At 42.0% G+C, this 18,503-nt stretch overlaps 1 protein-coding gene and 1 pseudogene across 9 annotated transcripts in view; one reads left to right on the forward strand and one right to left on the reverse strand.

The window, feature by feature from the left end:
- The window catches only part of ECT2L (epithelial cell transforming 2 like), a 111,123-nt gene that overhangs the window by 10,199 nt on the left and 82,421 nt on the right, over positions 1 to 18,503 (reverse strand). For 7 of the 9 annotated variants that reach the window (XM_032274626.1, XM_032274632.1, XM_032274628.1 and 4 more), the window contains 7 exons: positions 15,776 to 15,862; positions 11,500 to 11,714; positions 9,472 to 9,619; positions 6,678 to 6,751; positions 6,432 to 6,588; positions 5,058 to 5,123; positions 2,947 to 3,035 (listed from right to left, as the gene is read on the reverse strand). In XM_032274626.1, coding sequence (XP_032130517.1) covers positions 2,947 to 3,035; positions 5,058 to 5,123; positions 6,432 to 6,588; positions 6,678 to 6,751; positions 9,472 to 9,619; positions 11,500 to 11,714; positions 15,776 to 15,862 — 836 coding nt within the window. Of the gene's footprint in view, positions 1 to 2,946; positions 3,036 to 4,930; positions 5,124 to 6,431; positions 6,589 to 6,677; positions 6,752 to 9,471; positions 9,620 to 11,499; positions 11,715 to 15,775; positions 15,863 to 18,503 lie in introns of those variants that run through there. The other 2 variants (XR_004267753.1, XM_032274631.1) reach the window with 2 other exon arrangements.
- On the forward strand, positions 12,980 to 13,715 carry LOC116549216 (annotated as a pseudogene).

Genomic DNA, 18,503 nt, shown 5'->3' on the forward strand with positions numbered 1-18,503 from the left:
TGGGACAACTTGAAGTAAGGGCTTTCAGGTCATGGGCAGATTCAAAAGCTTTTTTGATTAGTAATGGGTTGAAAAAGTTGTGATCTAGGCCGGGCGCGGTGGCTCACACCTGTAATCCTAACTTTGCGAGGCTGAGGTGGGTGGATCACCTGAGGTCAGGAGTTCAAGACCAGCCTGGCCATCATGGTGAAACCCCATCTTTTAAAGAAAAAAAAAAAATTATAATCTAAAGATCTGGAATCAGTGTTGAAAGGAGTGTCTGGCTTTAGATAAGGGATTGTGGAGACTAACGCTCTTATGTAGATGAAGGCTCCAGGTAGCAGGCTTCAGGGAGAATAGATGGTAAATGTCTCCTGTCAGACCTTAATAGATACTGTACTCTTAGTTGAATCTCTCCTGGATCAGAAAAAGACCTGGAAAGGGGAGATTCTCTACAGAATGGAGATTTTCTCCAAAAGAGATGACTTTTCAGGGCCATTTCAAAATAAGTCAGAGAAATATATTTTGAGGTAAAATACTCTGATTTATTTCAGGGTCTGTTATCTGTCATGTGATACTGTACTAGAGTTGGGTTGGAATTTGGTATCTTATTTCTACAGGGAGTTCATTTTATCAGTCTTAAGATCTCTGTTTTAATGTTAATATTGGTCAGTTGTAGCCAGGTGTGGTGGCTGATGCCTGTAATCCAAGCACTTTGGAGGCCAAGGTGGGCGGATCACCTGAGGTCGAGAGTTCAAGACCAGCCTGACCAATATGGTGAAACCCCGTCTTTGAAAAAAAAAAAATTTATATATATATATATATATATATATATATATATAAAATGATCAGGTGTGCCTGAATTCTTTTTTTTTTTCCCAGGCGGGGAAGCGGGGGAAGGATGCGGGGATGGGAGCTCCTGAATTCTTAAGGGTGGAGAATATAATGAGGCATGTCCAATCCCCACTTCCTGTCATGGACCAAACTAGTTTTTCAGGTTTACTTTGGAATTCTCTTGGCCGAAAGAAGGAGTCCCTTCAGTCGGTTGGGGGAGCTTAGAATTTTATGGTTGGTTTACATTACCTATAGAGGAACAAGGATAAAAATTATGCTGGACTTCTCTTCAGAAACCATGTAAGTAAAAAAAGAGTGGAATGAAATAAGCATGTTAAAAGAAAAAAGAACAGCAACCTAGAATTCTGTATCCAACCAAATTTCCTTCAAACATGAGGAATAAATTTTTTACACACAAAAACATTGAGGGAATTTATTGCCAATAGACCTTAGTTAGAACATTAGGAAAGGTTAAAAGAAGTTCTCTGCAGAGAGAAGGAAAATGATAGAGAAAATCAAACTGACGTAAAGAAAGGAAGGGTGTTTGAGAAGGAATACACAAATGTAGAATAATCTAACAATCAAAAACTGGAAATCATAGAATGTCTTCTACCAAACCAGCGTGTTTAGAATTCAGTTTGGTAGCTAGTTTCTTTCCATCATTGTAGCTCTCTTCTATTGCTGCTAACCAAAAAAACAAGATCAAGGAAAACAAAAATGTCATGACAATGAGAAAAGTGACACATTGTGTGATTTGATTTTCATTTAAGATCTAGTCTAGGTGAAGATGGAGGTGAGGGGACTGATTTCTTCCACCTACCCTGCTATCCTGTGCCTTTGAGGCACACTTATTCAAATATTCATTGAAATAAATCAATTTTTACTACGTTGTTGGAGTTGAACAAATTAGTTAATTCCCCTCCCTTTGATTGCTGTTTGTTGAGTCACTCTGTCATTAATACTGAAAATCAAACTTATGTAAAGAAAGGAAGAATGTTTGAGAATAGAATTTTATTCTGTTAATTGTTTTGTTATTTATTTCTATTATTTTATTCATAGTTTGATGAACAGTTTTCTAAAGCAGAGATTATTAGCACACTGTGGCCCACCCCTGTTTTTGCAAATGAGGTTTAATTGGAACATAGTCATGTTTGTCATTTAGATCTTGTACTGTTTATGAATAGTGTATTGCTTGTTACGTGTTGTGTCATTGATATAGCTGCTTTTGTTTTACAATAGCAAAGTTGGGTAGTTGCCACAGGCATCATTTGGCCAGCAAAATCTGAAATATTTACTACGTGAACCTCTATAAAAAAGTTTGCCCATCCTTGTTCTAAAGCAGTAAAGGGGATACTAATTTATAAAAATCAGCATCTTTCCATCTTTTTTTCTTATGCTACTCTGAGCATTGTACAAACTAAATAGTGTAAGGTCATTTTAAAAACCGACCTCAATAACTGTCTGAGGATAATAAATTGGTCCTCTTTTTCTTACAGTTGAGCAGATCATTGGTGTTAAAATCCCACAACACTTGGAGCTTACCAAAGTAGAAAAGTGGCCAGGTGTGGTGGCTCATGCCTGTAATCACAGCACTTTGGGAGGCTGAGGCGGGTGGACCACTTGAGATCAGGTGTTTGAGACCAACCTGGCCAACATGGTGAAATCCTGTCTCTACTAAAAATACAAAAATTAGCTGGTGGTGGTGGCGAGTGCCTGTAATCCCACTACTTGGGAGGCTGAGGCAGGAGAATTGCTTGGAGGTGGAGGTTGCAGTGAGCCCAGATTGTACCACAGCACTCCAGCCTGGGCAGCAGTGAGAAAGACACCATCTCAAAAGAAAAAAAAGTGACCAACCTTCAGAATGCCTGCTTATGTGGAGTTTGTGGTTCTGGCAGGAACAATTTATTTCTCCCATTCTACCCAGCAGCTGGCTAGAATGTAAACATGTAAACATAGTGATAAAATACCCTACAGTATCCCGGAGGGAGTTGTTTGTAACTTTTCAGTACAATGCATAGATTTATCTCAAACCTACTGTGTCAGACATTGTACTAAATGCGGGGCTACAGGATGAGTAAGACAATCATTGCTTGTAAGGTGTTTACAGCCTTAGGATAGTTAACTGCTGTTTACCTTAAAGAGAAACTTATTTCTTCATCACAGCAGTGAAGTTGGGCTACATCTTGGACCCTAATCAGATATCTGTTTACTTCTGAGAGAGTCTATAAAATCAAAAACAAAATTAGAAGCACATATAAATTTATTTTAAATAAAAAAATCTCATTACTATGAATCATTTTATATCCCATAATATGCAAATGTTAACTAAAACACAGTTCAAGTATGAAGAAGTTAATGTTTTCACTGTTTATGAAACAGGTTTTCTTAGAATATTGACAAAGAAAACTATATTTAAGGGAAAATAATTTTTTTCAAAGTTTTAAAACTACTGAATTTATAGTTTTAGTTGTAAGTGCTTTCCTTTGTTGGTGGGCAGCGTTAAGTGCTTTCCTAATATCAAAAACAAAGTTGGGTGTTGGGGGATAAGAAGGAAGCTATTGGCCAGGCGCGGTGGCTCACGCCTGTAATCCCAGCATTTTGGGAGGCCGAGGCGGGCAGATCACGCGATCAAGAGATCAAGACCATCCTGGCCAACATGGTGAAACACCATCTCTACTAAACATACAAAAATTAGCCGGGCATGGTGGCACGCGCCTGTAGTCCCAGCTACTCGGGAGGCTGAGGCAGGAGAATTGCTTGAACCCGGGAGGTGGGGGTTGCAGTGAGCCAAGATCACGGATTACGCCACTGCACTCCAGCCTGGTAGCTGACAGCAGAACAAGACTCTGTCTCAAAAAAAAAAGAAGGGAGCTATTAAGAAAAAGAAGTGATCAGGCTTGGTGTCTCATGCCTTTAATCCCAGCACTTTGGGAGGCTGAAGCAGGTGGATCACCTGAGCTCAGGAGTTGGAGACCAGTCTGGCCAACATGGTGAAACACTGTCTTTACTAAAAATACAAAAAAATTAGCCGGGTGTGGTGGTGCGCACCTGTAGTCCCAGCTACTTGGGAGGCTGAGGCAGGAGAATTGCTTGAACCCTGGAGGCGGAAGTTGCATTGAGTTGAGATCATGCCACTGCACTCCAGCCTGGGCAACAGAGTGAGACTCCATCTCAAAAAGAAAAAAGAAAAGAAAAAGAAGTGAACAAATTGGTATGGAATAAGAAGTCAGGCCTTTATATTGATCTAGTCATGGGGATGATCTATTGGTGTGAACAGTGATTCAGAGAGAGAGTTTTGTAGACTCTGAGAATTCCAAAAATTTGGATCTTTGCAATCCAATCAACCTCAATTATCTTTCCCTACAAAATGTGCAGGTCAAAATTATGACAAAACAACTTCATCTTGCTTCCCCAATTTGACCAAATAAAAATAACATTTCTAATCAACTGATACTTTAATTCAACATAACTCACACCCTGAGCTCCTCCTATGTGCCAGACACAAGAAGGCAAGTAAATCATAGCTCACACATAATGAAGCTCCTAGTTTCGTGAATAAAGGATTGCAGTAAAATGTAACAGGGTTATTCAGGATGCAAAATCCCTAGGAAGAAGCCACTCACAGATGGAAATGCTGGGGGAAACTTTGCAAAGGAGATGATGATTGAACTAGATTTTTATAGAATGAATAGGAGTTTAGCCAGTGGAATAGGAAAGGCAATTTCAGAAAAGAAAGAGTATGTGTAAAGCACAGATGTGCGAGGAGAGGTTAACATTAGAGAATGATGAGTAGATCTGTGTGGTATGGTTATAAGGAAGTCGGAAACTGTAAGTGATAAGGGAGGGTGGGGCCAGATGATATTCTATAGGTTAACAGGTAGCTAACACAGGCCTTCCACAGCTTCTTCAGATACCATCAGTGTGCAGAATCCTGCACCAGGTACTATGTGCAGGGAGATAGAAAACAAGAACACATGGCCCCTTTCCTCAAAGGGCATCGTGACCATAGTAATAAAGGAGCAAAGAATGCTGAAAAGTTATGGGATCCGGGCAAGCTCACTGTGCCTCTTTTTATGAAGCAACCTTGCAGATAAGAATGTGAAATGGAAGAGCATGGTAGTGCCTGGCACATAGCAGGCATTCCACAAATGGTAGCTGCCTTGGGATCTGTAGGTCTTCTTTTGCCAATGACTGGAGGTTGTATTCATGAGCATGAGATACAGCAAGTTCCTAAGAATACATACAGGGCATCCCCAGACGATTCTCTGTATATCTGACAGATGATCCTTCATATTGATGTTTTGCTTCATCTACGGGAAAAAAGTACTTTTAGGCAAACAAAAATGGTGACATTTTTATTCATAAAAGAAATAGATTAAAATGTTTTATGGCACTTGATACAGGGCTTGGTATTTTCACATGTTATAATAGAAAGTTTCAAATTTCTGGGCCAGGTGTGGTGGCTCACACCTGTAATCCCAGCACTTTGGGAGGCCAAGGTGGGTGGATAGCTTGAGCTCAAGGTTTCAAGACCAGCCTGGGCAACATGGTGAAAACCTGTCTCTACGAAAAAAAAAAAAAAAAAAGCCAAGCATGGTGGTGTGTGCCTGTGGTCCCAGCTACTCGGGGGGCTAAGATGGGAGGATTGTTTGTACCAGGGAGGCAGAGGTTGCAGTGAGCCGAGATCGTACCACTACACTCAAGCCTTGGTAACAGAGCCAGACCCTGTCTCAAAAAAAAAAAAAAATCCAGTTTTTTGTACCCAGTGTTTTAAAACAAAGGCAAGTGACAAAACTGTATGCAAAAAAGTATCTTCATGGAAAAAATGTGTTAGTAGTTTACATTCAGCCCAGATGCCTGTTTACAGTATGTGCAATAAAATGATATTTTCAGAATGATAGTACTGTACTCCAAACTACTTAATTACTTCCTCAGAGAATAATTATGACCATTGTACTCACTAAGGCAGGAAAGCTAATTAATGCATTGAAAGTACTTTCAGAAACAAAGGGTTTTTTTTTTTTTGCCTTTTAGTTATGTAAAAAAAAAAAATCAGTCCTAGTATTTCATTGTTCAAACTTACATAAAAATTTCATTGTAGGCTGGGCACGGTGGCTCATGCCTGTAATCGCAACACTTTGGGAGGCTGAGGTGGGTGGATCACAAGGTTAGGAGATCAAGACCATCCTAGCTAACATGGTGAAACCATGTCTCTACTAAAAATACAAAAAAATTAGCTGAGCGTGGTGGTGCATGCATGTAGTCTCAGCTACTTGGGAGGCAGAAGCAGGAGAATTGCTTGAATGCAGGATGCAGAAGTTGCAGTGAGCTGAGATTGCGCCACTGTACTCCAGCCTGGTGACAGAGCGAGACTCTATCTCAAAAAAAAAAAAAAATTGTACGAAGATCTGAAAACATTGTCTCATGTTGCTTGGCTTAGAATAGATGCCCTTAGTGTTGGAAATCACTGAACACAACTATTGATTTAGCATTAAGAGAATGAAAGACTTTGAAGCAAAGAACACCACAAGAAGATAAGGTATCTAGGATCTCTGAGTGGGAGTATCACAGAAGCACTGTAACATTTTTAAGGACACAGATTCTTATCAGCAACCAACCTGATCTATATAATCTTTATATTTTTTGATTTGGTCAATTGCAGTGGTCAAGTCCCCACGGTCAACATGCTCAGCAGGAGTATGAAGCCTGACAGCATAGAGAAGATTAAGGTATTCTTCAAATCTTCGTGATGGGTACAGCAGCAGCTCTGGCAGACTGTACAAGGCATAGAGAAGAGAACTCTGGTCTCTGAAGGCCCAAGAATACCCTGTCTGGGACCTGCTCTGCTCTCCCTCAGAACATACCTCAGCATTTTGGTAGCAATGGTCTTATCATGCCTCTTCAGGAAAGTTCGGAAGGCTGGTATCATTTCTCTGCACTAAAAGGTGAGGATTATATTGTCAAAACTTTATGAGGTAGTTGTAAAGTCCACTGTTCCACTGAGCAAGTATGATCTACGGAATGCCTGAAGCAAAAGGGCAACATCTATGTCTAACCAGTTAAACTATTAGTAGTGCCATTGGTGTCTTTCTAATAAGAATGTGTGTTAATTATGCATAGACCCGACCCTATCCATTGAACTTAATCAGCATAGACAAATAAGAATGTACTTTACAAACAGGTGGCCCTGGATTTGAAGTAGAATACATTGAGTATATAACCTTGTAAAATTACTTAACTTTTCTGAGCCTCAGCTTTCTCATCTGTAACATGGATACCATCTCTAATGCTTGTGGTGTGGGGAAAAAAAAATCCTACCCATAAAGTGCCTGTCACACAATAAGTGTTATTTCAGTATAGTAGGATCTTAACTATTAATAGTATTTGCTTTTAATATTTCTGTTAATTATGTTTTCCATAGTAATGTTTATTATACAGGTGTTCCACTGTACTTAATATCTGTTTTGGTTTGTTTGTTTTTGAGACAGAGTCCTCACTCTGTCACCCAGGCTGGAGTGCAGTAGCGTGACCTCGGCTCACTGCAACCTCTGCCTCCCAGGTTTAAGTGATTATCCTGCCTCAGCCTCCCAAGTAGCTGGGATTACAGGTGCCCACCACCATGCCTGGCTAATTTTGTATTTTTAGTAGAGACAGGGTTTTGCCATGTTGGCCAGGCTGGTCTCGAACTCCTGACCTCAGGTGATCTGCCTGCTTCAGCCTCCCAAAGTGCTGGGATGGCAGTCGTGAGCCACCACCAAGTCCAGCCTTAATATCTATTTTATTTTACTTTTATTTTTATTTTCTTTGGTGCCATGACTCAGATACGCTTAATATCTATTTTAAAAGGTATTCATTTATCACGATTAGAATACCTCTGAAGTTACCTTTTTTTCCCATGCCTAAAAGATGTCAACAATGCTAACTTCTAGAAATCAAATATTCACTGATTTCATTCTCAGACTTTTGGCTAAGACCAAGTAAATATTCTTGGATTAGACCAAGTAAATATTCATGGATTTCAGTCATATTAATAGCTAACATTGGCTGGCATAGTGGATCACCTCCGTAATCCCAGCATTTTAGGAGGCAGAGTTAGATGGATTGCTTGAGCCCAGGAGTTTAAGACCAGCCTGGGCAACCTGGTAAAATCCCGTCTCTACAAAAAAATACAAAAAAATTAGCCGGGTGTAGTGGCACACACCTGTAGTCCTATCTACTTGGGAGGCTGAGATGGGAGGATAACCTAAGTCTGGGGAAGTCGAGGCTGCAGTGAGCTGTGATCACACCACTGCACTTCAGCCTAGGTGACAGAGGGAGACCCTGTCTCAAAAAAAACCCCACAACCAAATAGCTAACATTTAAGTTAAGTACTTACTTGTATGCACACACTGTGCTAGTGAAATAGGCATCATTATCTATAGCTATAAAAATTCAGGCACCAATTTGTCCCTGATACCATGTGATGCTTTGCTCCAATTCTTGTATTCGAAGTCGGTTGTAAGAAATTACCTTATTTATCTAACTTTTGAATCATGAAGTTGTCTAGCAGTGACTAGACTCCCTGGGGGGGGGGAGGTGGGTAGAAGGAATACTACAAAGGAAGCTGTCAAAGGGCAGGAGCCCTCCAGAGGCCTCCCAGCCTTCAGGCCTTTCCTGCAGGGCCTCAGTGAAGACAAGGTCACAGTGGACTCTGGCAGAAGTGTGCTGCCATGTGACAAGGTAGCCTTTTCTAGGCTTTCGATACTAACTGAGGAGGGAAGAAAGAGGGATTTTATTCCCATCAGAAGATATCCCAACAAGAGCAGCAAGTGGTACAGAAGGGAATTGCATATTCCTGCTCAGATTAAATAATGGCAGAAATTAGCCAGGCATGGTGGCTCACACCTACAATCCCAACACTTTGGGAGGCCAAGGCGGGCAGATCACCTGAGGTCAGGAGTTCAAGACCAGCCTCACCAACATGGAGAAACCCTGTCTCTACTAATAATACAAAAATTAGCTGGCCATGATGGCGCATGCCTGTAATCCCACCTACTCAGGAGGCTGAGGCAGGAGAATCGCTTGAACTCGGGAGGCGGAGGCTGTGGTGAGCTGATCGCACCATTGCACTCCAGCCTGGGCAACCAGAGTGAAACTCCCATCTCAAAAATAAATAATAAATAAATAATGGCAGAAATCGCAACAAAGAAAACTGTTAATAATTTACCCTCTAGGAAATGTAAGACCAAGACACTTCTTACTTCATAGTGACACTTCATAAATTGATTGTTCTTCCAAGAAAGATGTGGATAATTCATTTATTTTTTACATGAGAGAGTGAACTTGTCAAGGACACACAGGATTGTAGTAGCAGAGTGGATTCCAAGCTCAACTGTTGAGCATTTTCCTGTAAACTGAAGGTCTCTGGACAGGTGAAAGTCTGGGAAATTGTATGAGGATTAGTTCAGTTCAAGAACCAATTACTGGCAATGCTGTGTGGCAAATATTGTGCTAGCCCCTAAGTCAGGGCTCCTGTCCTCAGAGGTCACAGTGTATGGGAAGAGAGCTGGGAGCTAAGAGCAGAGAAGCCTTTCTTATTAACGCTAGTCTTTTGGGTCCCACACATCATTTCCTTTCTAGCTCAGATCTCATAGAATGATGGGATTGAAACTCATTTACCTTTTCAATAGTTTTCAGAATGACAGGGTAATTGTTGAAGAAATTGGTATATGTGTTCAACTGGCTTCCAAACTTTGTGACTATTTCTCCAACACAGTGAGCTGGGCCCCATTCCTGCAGTCTGTCTCTCAGGTTATCTAGAAACTGCCTGCGGTATGGGAAAAGCATAACTATGAAATACTAATTTGTGATAACTTCTAAACCCAAATATTCATTGTCATTAGTGCAAGCATTTTCAGCCTAGTCCTCTACAGTAGGGTTTTGGTCAAGTCATTTCTTCGTAACACAGAGAAATGCATATTGGACAGGAAAGGGGAACTGGGACATGAAGGAGTAGGTTGGTGGGTAGAATCCCACCTCTTCACCTCAATTCCTTGGGTCAGAACCACACACTGGCCACAATACAGCTGCTGCCTAATGTCCCATTCTCTTGTCTCCAGATAGGCAGGTGGGTGAAAGCTCTTACAGTATGTAGAGGAGAGTGCTCCAATGTCTTCAACAGCTGAATGCCATAACCCCTGCTTGGCCCATTTCCCCATGGCTCTAAGAAAATCCCTTATTCATCCATCACAGGCCGTGAACACGGGAAGAGGCCTAGTTCAACCTCTTCACTTGGTAGGAACTGGGGCCCATTGAGAAGAGGGAAGTTGTTCCAAGTTACCTAGAGAATTACCATCAGAGAAGCACATACTCAGGTTGCCTTCCTTTACCATAGGCAGAAATGATCACTTTTCTCTCTCATGTTATGAACTTGAAAATACGTTGTTATTGGCTGGGCGCAGTGGCTCAAGCCTGTAATCCCAGCACTTTGGGAGGCTGAGGTGGGCAGATCACGAGGTCAAGAGATCGAGACCATCCTGGCCAACGTGATGAAACCCCGTCTCTACTGAAAATACAAAAAAAAATTAGCTGGGCATGGTGGCATGCGCCTGTAGTCCCAGCTACCCGGGAGGCCGAGGCAGGAGAATTGCTTGAACCAGGGAAGCGGAGGTTTTGGTGAGCCGCGATTGCGCCACTGTACTCCAGCCTGGCACCTGGTGACAGAGCAAGACTCTGTCTCAAAAAACAAAAAAAAATATATGTTGTTATTAAATTGACCCCCAGCCTTGGGCTTTCTAAGCTAAGTGTCCTGGTGGCTTAATCCCATTAATGCTTTCTGTTTTTTTCCCATTGCTTAACTGAACATTGCTGATTAAGAATGAACATATGGTTCTCCTCCTTCCTGCTGTCTTTTGCATGAAGAGTCTATTGGTTACAGCAAGGGTTCCCAACCCCCAGGCCATGGACTGGTACTGGTCCATGGCCTGTTAGGAACCAGGCCGCATAGCAGGAGGTGAGTGGCAGTTGAGTGAGCAAAGCTTCACTGATATTTACAACCGCTCCCTATTACTTGCATTACTGCTTGAGCTCCACCTCCTGTCAGATCAGCAGTGGCATTAGATTCTCACAGGAGTGTAAACACTATTGTGAACTGCACATTCGAGGGATCTAGGTTGTGTGCTCCTTATGAGAATCTAATGCCTGATGATCTCTCACTGTCTCCCACCACCCCAAGATGAGATCATCTAGTTGCAGGAAAACAAGCTCAGGGCTCCCACTGGTTTACATTATGATGAGTTGTATAATTATTTCATTGTATATTACAATGTAGTAATAGAAATAAAGTACACAATAAATGTAATGTACTTGAATCATCCTGAAACCATTCCCCCCACCCCTGGCTGTGTAAATATTGTCTTCCACGAAACTAGTTTCTGGTGCCAAAAAGGTTGAGGACCACTGGGTTATAAAATGCCTAGGTCCTGAACTCCACTCCCTGCACCATGGCTATGAAGGACGGAAGGGCTGTCCTTGGGAATCAATACTGGTCGCAGCCCAGTAGGTAAGGTAACGAGGATCTCTCCACTGTAATCAAGGTCCCCAAGAGGGGCAGAGAATCACTGCACCTCCAGACCGCTTTTGAAACAACAAAGCATGGGCTTCTCAGCACACAGTGAATATTTTAAAAAGCATATATTCAGAGTTTACCTGTTGAGACTTAAAATCTGCAGAATATCAGAGAAGAGGATCTGGATGTTGGCAGCACTCAGAATTGCTCTGTTTGATGACAGTGCTGCTTTCAGTGGTGTGACGTAAACATCTCTCACAATTTCCAGCATCTGTACATATTTTCTCTCACTCTGTAAGAGTTCCCTGACAACTCTAGTTCGCTTTTCTGCTGAGTCTTTCTGGAGCATTCTCTCCTGTAGAGAAGCATTAAGAACTCACAGAAGAAGCACAGTGATTCTTCTCAGGCTTACAGCTTCGAGAAGCCTGAAAGTCAGTGATAGAGAAGTGGAAGTGCTGAGCAGTCAGGCAGCTACATGGAAATCCCCTTTTGCTGGTTTGTGCTATGCAGGTTGAAGGGGATTTCACAGGGGGCTGTGGAGGAGCTTGCTGTCCATCACTTGTCCCCAGGATCACCAAAGAGCCCCTCCCATCAGGCCAGCCTGATGCCCAAGTAGAGAGGAGATTTTTAATCTTGGATCTAAAGGAAGGCAGTTTGAAACTTTATATTTATCTGTCTGTCCATCCAAGTCCACATTAGGTGTCGTATGCTGGTGCTGGCTATGTAATGATGGGAACAACACGGAGTCCTGTCTTCATGGAGGTTACAGTCTAGTGAGGAAGCCTTTGGCTTGTCTACCCTTGTTTGTTTTCCTATTTCTTTTTCCCAGTAGTGTTTTATTGATTATTCTGCAGACAGAAGAACTGAAATGAGCTAGCCCTCTGCTACAGTTTGAATGGCTCCCTTCTAAAACTCAGGTGTTGCCAATGTGATAGTATTAAGACGTGGAGCCATGAAAAGGTAACTGGGTCATGAGGACTCCTCCTTGATGAATGGGATCAGGTACCCTTATAAAAGGGCATGGCAAAGGGAGTTGGTCCTCTCTTGCCTTCCACCACGTGAGGACTCCAATAGAAGGCCCCTGACAGATTCCAGCACCTTGATCTTGGACTTCCCAGACTCCACAGAGAATTTCTGTTCTTTGTAAATTACCCAGTCTCAAGTATTCTGTTGCAACAGCAAGAACCGGTGAAGACACCTTCTCATTATTAGCTAATTTGCTTCCCCAACTGACATATGAAAAAACTGAAGCATATGCTCCTCTTTTAGTATTAGGATCTAACTTCAGTATTAAGGATATGCTTTGAGCTGTAAACCTGTCTCTCCTGTCTAGCCAGGTTGCCAGATGTGCTGCTTTCCTATGTTTCCAACTCTTGTTTTATTTTTTAATGCAGAGGCAAAAACCATACTCTGGCCTAAAGAAATTCCATACCCTGATGTTGTGTGTGCTATGTTCATATAGAGAGATAAATTAATTTTTATTGCTGGTACTAGGTAATTTTTTTCTTTTATCTGCATGTTTCAAAAGCTATAAAATGAGCATCTTTATACCAGAAAATTTATAATACCTAAATTTTAAAAACATAATGTCCTTCAATTTAAGCCTTGAATAATTAATATTTTCCCTCCAGCCCTAAGTATACCCCACACTGCCCCCCAGTAAAATATGACAGTACTGCTGCTGTCACTCCTGGTGCTACTTGTGTGCTCATTCAGTGTGGACCGAAGGTGACTCCAGCACTCACCTTGGTGAACAAAAAGCTCAAGGAAGGAGTCAGAACTGCCCACATTAATTTTAAGGTGGTGGACAGGATGGCTCCTTGGTGCAGTTTAAGATTAACAGACATACATCACTTAGTAAACTAATGAAAGCCTATTGGGAATAACAGGGCTTGTCAATGAGGCAGATCAGATTCCAATTTGTCAGATGGCCAGTCAATGAAACAGACACACCTGCAGAGTTGGAACTGGAGGCTGAAGATACAATTGATGTGTTTCAGCAGCAGACGGGAGGGGTCCACTAAAAAGAGAACCTGCTACTTTAGGCCAGAGGCTCTTACATACCAAGAGTGCGTTCTCAACTAGAGAACTGCTATTTGGTTCCACTACATCCTATCTACTACAGTATAGTTCTCTCTATTCTTTCATTTCCTTCCCTATTCCTCTATTGTATATAAGGTAACTGATGAATGTGCACAAGCATTTTTATAAAAGTAGTGGCCAATGGTATGTGTTGATCAACATCAAATGGAGATGAGAAGGGGAAAAATGCTTCTGTGAAAAGACCTCCTTGTCCAGGTGCAGTGGCTCATGCCTGTGATCTCAGCACTTTGGGAGGCCAAGGCGGGCAGATCACTTGAGGTCAGGAGTTCGAGACCCGCCTGACCAACATGGTGAAATCCCATCTCTACTAAAAATACAAAACTTAGCTGGGCATGGTAGCACACACCTGTAATCCCAGCTACTCAGGAGGCTGAGGCAGGAGAATCACTTGAACCTGCGAGGCGGAGGTTGCAGTGAGCTGAGATCATGCCACTGCACTCCGGCCTGGGATGATAGAGTGAGACTCCCTCTCAAAAAAAAAAAGCCTCCTTTCTCTCTCCATGGCATGCTGATTCAGATGTTATCTTTACATTTCAGTCTGTTATTTTGCTCTCACTATTTTAACAACAGCAATAATGTATACATATATATAAATCCTTGCATACCCTGTTCATTTGGAGAATGCTAATGTTTCTCATTTATCATAGTAACAGGGCAATTTTATAGCATTTTCATGCATACCTCTTATATGTAGGGCAATCTGTCTTTAAGTGAGGATCAATTAGTTGATAAAAATGATTCCCAGATAGTTTTCCCTTCAAGTAAAACACCCTGTTGTTTAAATAAGTGTCTTGTTTAAAATGAAAAAAATGTGTAATGCTATGTGAGCTTCACTGAGATGAACTAACCGTAATTTCATTCACTGGAATTATAATGTAAAAATAAGAGGCAAATGAGAATTCACTGTATTTGAAATGTTATAAATGCACTCTTTTTTTTCTTTCTTTCTTTCTTTGGGGGCAGGGTATCCCTCTGTCACCCAGGCTGAAGTGCAGTGATACAATCATAGTTCACTGCAGCCTTGACCTCCTGGGCTCAAGCAATCCTCCTGCCTCAGCCACCAGAATTGCCACCACAACGGGCTAATTTTTTTTTTTTTTTTTTTTTTTGCAGAGACAGAGTTTTGCCATGTTGCCCAGGCTGGTCTCTAACTCCTCTGCTCAAGCGATGCACCCACCTTGGCCGCCCTAAGTGCTGGGATTACAAGCATGAGCTACCAAACTCTTCTTGTTTATTTTCCAAACACATGGTCTGTACAGAATACCTATTTAGACATATCTAATGAAGTAAAAAATACATCTGCATCCCACTTAGCAGTTGGCTTATAGTTCATGTATTTTTAAATATTGTATGTGTATTTCTGTATGTATATATTTTTAAATATTAGAGTTATCCAACATTTATAATCATTTTGAACTAAGGTTTTCATTGTCAAGGCTTTCGTTGTTATCTTAAAGCCACTGTCAGGTATTATTACCAATAGATGAGAAACTCTCATATTCACTGCTCGATGGAAACACGCTCTTCCTTGGTGTTCCTAGGGATGGGTTTGGAGTGAGTGAACACCCATGCCCTTGGGTTCACAGCCTGCACTGTCTGCAGCAGATGGACACAGCCAGGATGTCTGGGGCTGGGATAGGGCCCCAAGTCTGAGCTCAGGGCTACATAACTTAAGATTTGTCTTGCCCAATTGTCTGGCCTTAGGGAAACCATTTAACTTTTTCTTCCCCATGTAACTTTTCGTAACTTTAGTTCTTTGTAATGTGGCTAGAATGTCTCCTTTATAGGATTCTGAAAATGAAAGGTGATAATAAATGTGTTTGTGTGTTGAAGAAAATAAAAGCACATGCAGTGCCGTGGATGACACAGGACGGGGCCAGCCTCTGCTGAGACAGCAGCACCTCTACACTTTACACAGAAAGACGGAGCCCTAGACGTTGGATTCATTAGACTCAACTTCTGAAGTCAGACTGTAAGTTGCTAGATTAATTAGAAACGGTGAGCCTTTGTCCATGTTCCATTTCTTTAAAAGACATCCTAGTATCATACAGGAAAGTCAGGGAGTAACATACAGATTGGTTTTGCTCCAGTATATTACACTGCTATCCTTGTGGCTCAACTTTTCAGTCTGGGGCTTATTTAAAAGAAAAGTCTGCCAGCTGAATTCTCCCTAATTATATTTGAGGGGTTTTTTTTTAATCCCCCAAAGAGAAATTTTCAAGGAAAATGAAGAACTAACAAGAATAAAGGCTGAAATTTCATTGTCAGGAGCAAAACCAATGGTAAATTTACATTATGTAATAATTAGCTTACCAGATTAATCAGTGCTTCAAAATTTAAATCATTTTTGCTCAGTCTTGACTTTGTGTCCCAAGAATTGTCTTCTACACCATTTCTTTCCTGAAGATTGAATGGAAACTTGGTTATTGCAGGCAGGTCTTGGCATCTCTGAAAACTCAATACTGTGCCCACAGGAGGCCCTCAGAAGCTATCTGCCTTCAGCCCCAGCCACAGCGTTCCCTGACACAAGGAGTTTTCAGTGCTTGCAAATGGGATGCCACTCTTAAATTTTATGTTTTTTAAAAATAGGCTTTGCTTCCTTTGAAGAACGTTATACTTGAGAACTAAATTCAGTGAAGCTCCCTCTTCCCTGGGGCCTCCTCCCAGGCTTAGAGGCTCGCATACATTCTTGGGTAACAGGCTTCTTTTATTTTTCTTTTTCTTGAGACAGAGTCTTGCTCTGTCACCCAGACTGGAGTGCAGTGGCACAATCTCGGCTCACTGCATCCTCCACCTCCTGGGTTCAAGTGATTCTCCTGCCTCAGCCTCCTGAGTAGCTGGCTTATAGGCACCTGCTACCATGCCCTGCTAATTTGTATGTTTTTAGTAGAGATGGGGTTTTGCCATGTTGGCCAGGCTGGTCTAGATCTCCTGACCTGAGGTAATCTGCTCAGCCTCCCAAAGTGCTGGGATGACAGCACACCCAGCCACCACACCCAGCCGAGTAACAGGTTTCTGCCTCAGCTCTGCTCTGTTCCTTCTCAGTTGAAGGCAAACAGGTTATTTTGAAGATGCTAGAAGGAAAAGCTCACAAAACTCACTCCTTTTTTTTTTTCACCAAGTGAAAATGTGTCATAAACAGTTCACATACCCTTTCAAGACCTGCACATTTAAGTAAGGCTTTACTTTACCTTGTTAACTATTCTTTTAAAAAGCCATTTTTTTAAAAGCCCTCCTTCCCTACCCTTGCTGCCTGCAGCACCCCAGGGTCCACGCTAGCAAGGAGCAATGGTTCTGGTCCTATGGTTATGTTGAGGGATGATGATGGTTAGTGGTTGTTACTGCTGCCTTCCTAATCAAAGATGAAACTATCAGTGGCAACCCTCAGATGTCCAGGGATTTGGCTGGAAGAATAACTTCAATTTGTAACCAAGAGTCCTTTTATCTTACTTTACTGAGGCAAAAATGATTTTTCTTTTTGGAGCTGCCACATTGCTGTGGCAGCCTGAGCCTCTGCAGAAGAGCCCTGATCTGCAAAGCTGCTGCCAGCTAGCTCTAGTCCTAGATGGCAGGAGATCCTGCCTGACCCCAAGTGCTTCATGTCTGCTCCAGGGAGTCTTCTAATAATTTATTTTGTCCTCTGCACTTGTGGCTGTCTCAGACCAGCCTGGCATGTATCCATAAGTACGGCTTGGGCAAGGAGAGGAGATCTACTTTGTTTTGTCTTGTTTTGTTTTGAGACAGGGTCTCACTCTTTCACCCATGCTGGAGTGCAGTGGTGCAATATTGGCTCACTGCAGCCTCGACCTCCCACCTCAGCCTCCCAAGTAGCTGGGACTGTAGGCACAAGCCACCATGTCTGGCTAATTTTGTTCATTTCTTTTAGAGACAGGGTCTCACTATGTTGCCCAGGCTGATCTCAAATTCAAGTGATCCTCCTGCCTTAGTATCCCAAAGTGATGGGATTACAGGCATGAGCCACTGTGCCCAGCCAGTATCTTGCATTCCAGCCTGATGGAGTGAGGCTGTCTCAGAAAACAAAAACAAAAACTCTTCAGTTTGGGCCAAGATTAGCATAACCCAAACAGCACAGAATTGTATCATGAATCTCATCTTTCTCTGGGAGATCACCTGACTGCACAGGCTCACATGAAAATTTATGCATTAAAATCCAGGTGTCAGCATGGACCCCAGACCACCTTCACTATTTTAGAACCTGCTTGCTTACAATTGGGCTTTGTTTCACATTCTGGCTCAGCAGCAACTTACTTTTTTAAATATATATTTTTCCTTTGTGGAGAGGACATTGATTTGGCATAGTAACTTTGTTTGAACCTAAAACTGCCAAGTTCATTCATTTTATATTATATGTTAAATTGCCAGAATTTTTACACCTTAATTTTAGATTCAGATGCTATCTCTTACTTGTTTTTATGGTTGAATTCAGAGAAAGCAACAGGGCAGAAACTTTGGACATTTATAAGACAACTATTATTTTGGGTTGATGGGTTTTTGCCTTGCCTCCCCAGGACGTATGAAGAAGACCATAAAAAAATAAGCTCGCAGAACCAGGCTTTGATCACATGTTAGGAATTGCTCTCTAGGCAGACACTATTTTCCAGAGACGTTCTAGTCATTGCTGATGCTTCTGCCAGCAAACACTCAGCTGCCTAGATAAGGGGACAGAAATAGTTGTGAAAATGACAGGTAGAGTTCAGGAACAACTATAATTCTGGCTACCAGCCATCACCATGTTTGCATGGTATCAGTGTAAACATTATAGGCAGACAAAGATCAAGAGTAAATAATGATTGGGCAGGAAGATGATAGGTAGGTAGGTGGATGGATAGATACATGGATGGAAACACACACACACACACACACACACCACACACACCACACACACACACGCCACACACACACACCACACACGCCACACACACACACACACACACACCACACACCACACACACACACACACACACACACACACACCACACAACACACACACACACCCCACACACCACACACACACACACAC

Source organism: Sapajus apella, unplaced genomic scaffold (assembly GCF_009761245.1).
Source record: "Sapajus apella isolate SASKATOON/1434 unplaced genomic scaffold, GSC_monkey_1.0 scaffold6, whole genome shotgun sequence".
Lineage (NCBI taxonomy): Eukaryota > Metazoa > Chordata > Mammalia > Primates > Cebidae > Sapajus > Sapajus apella.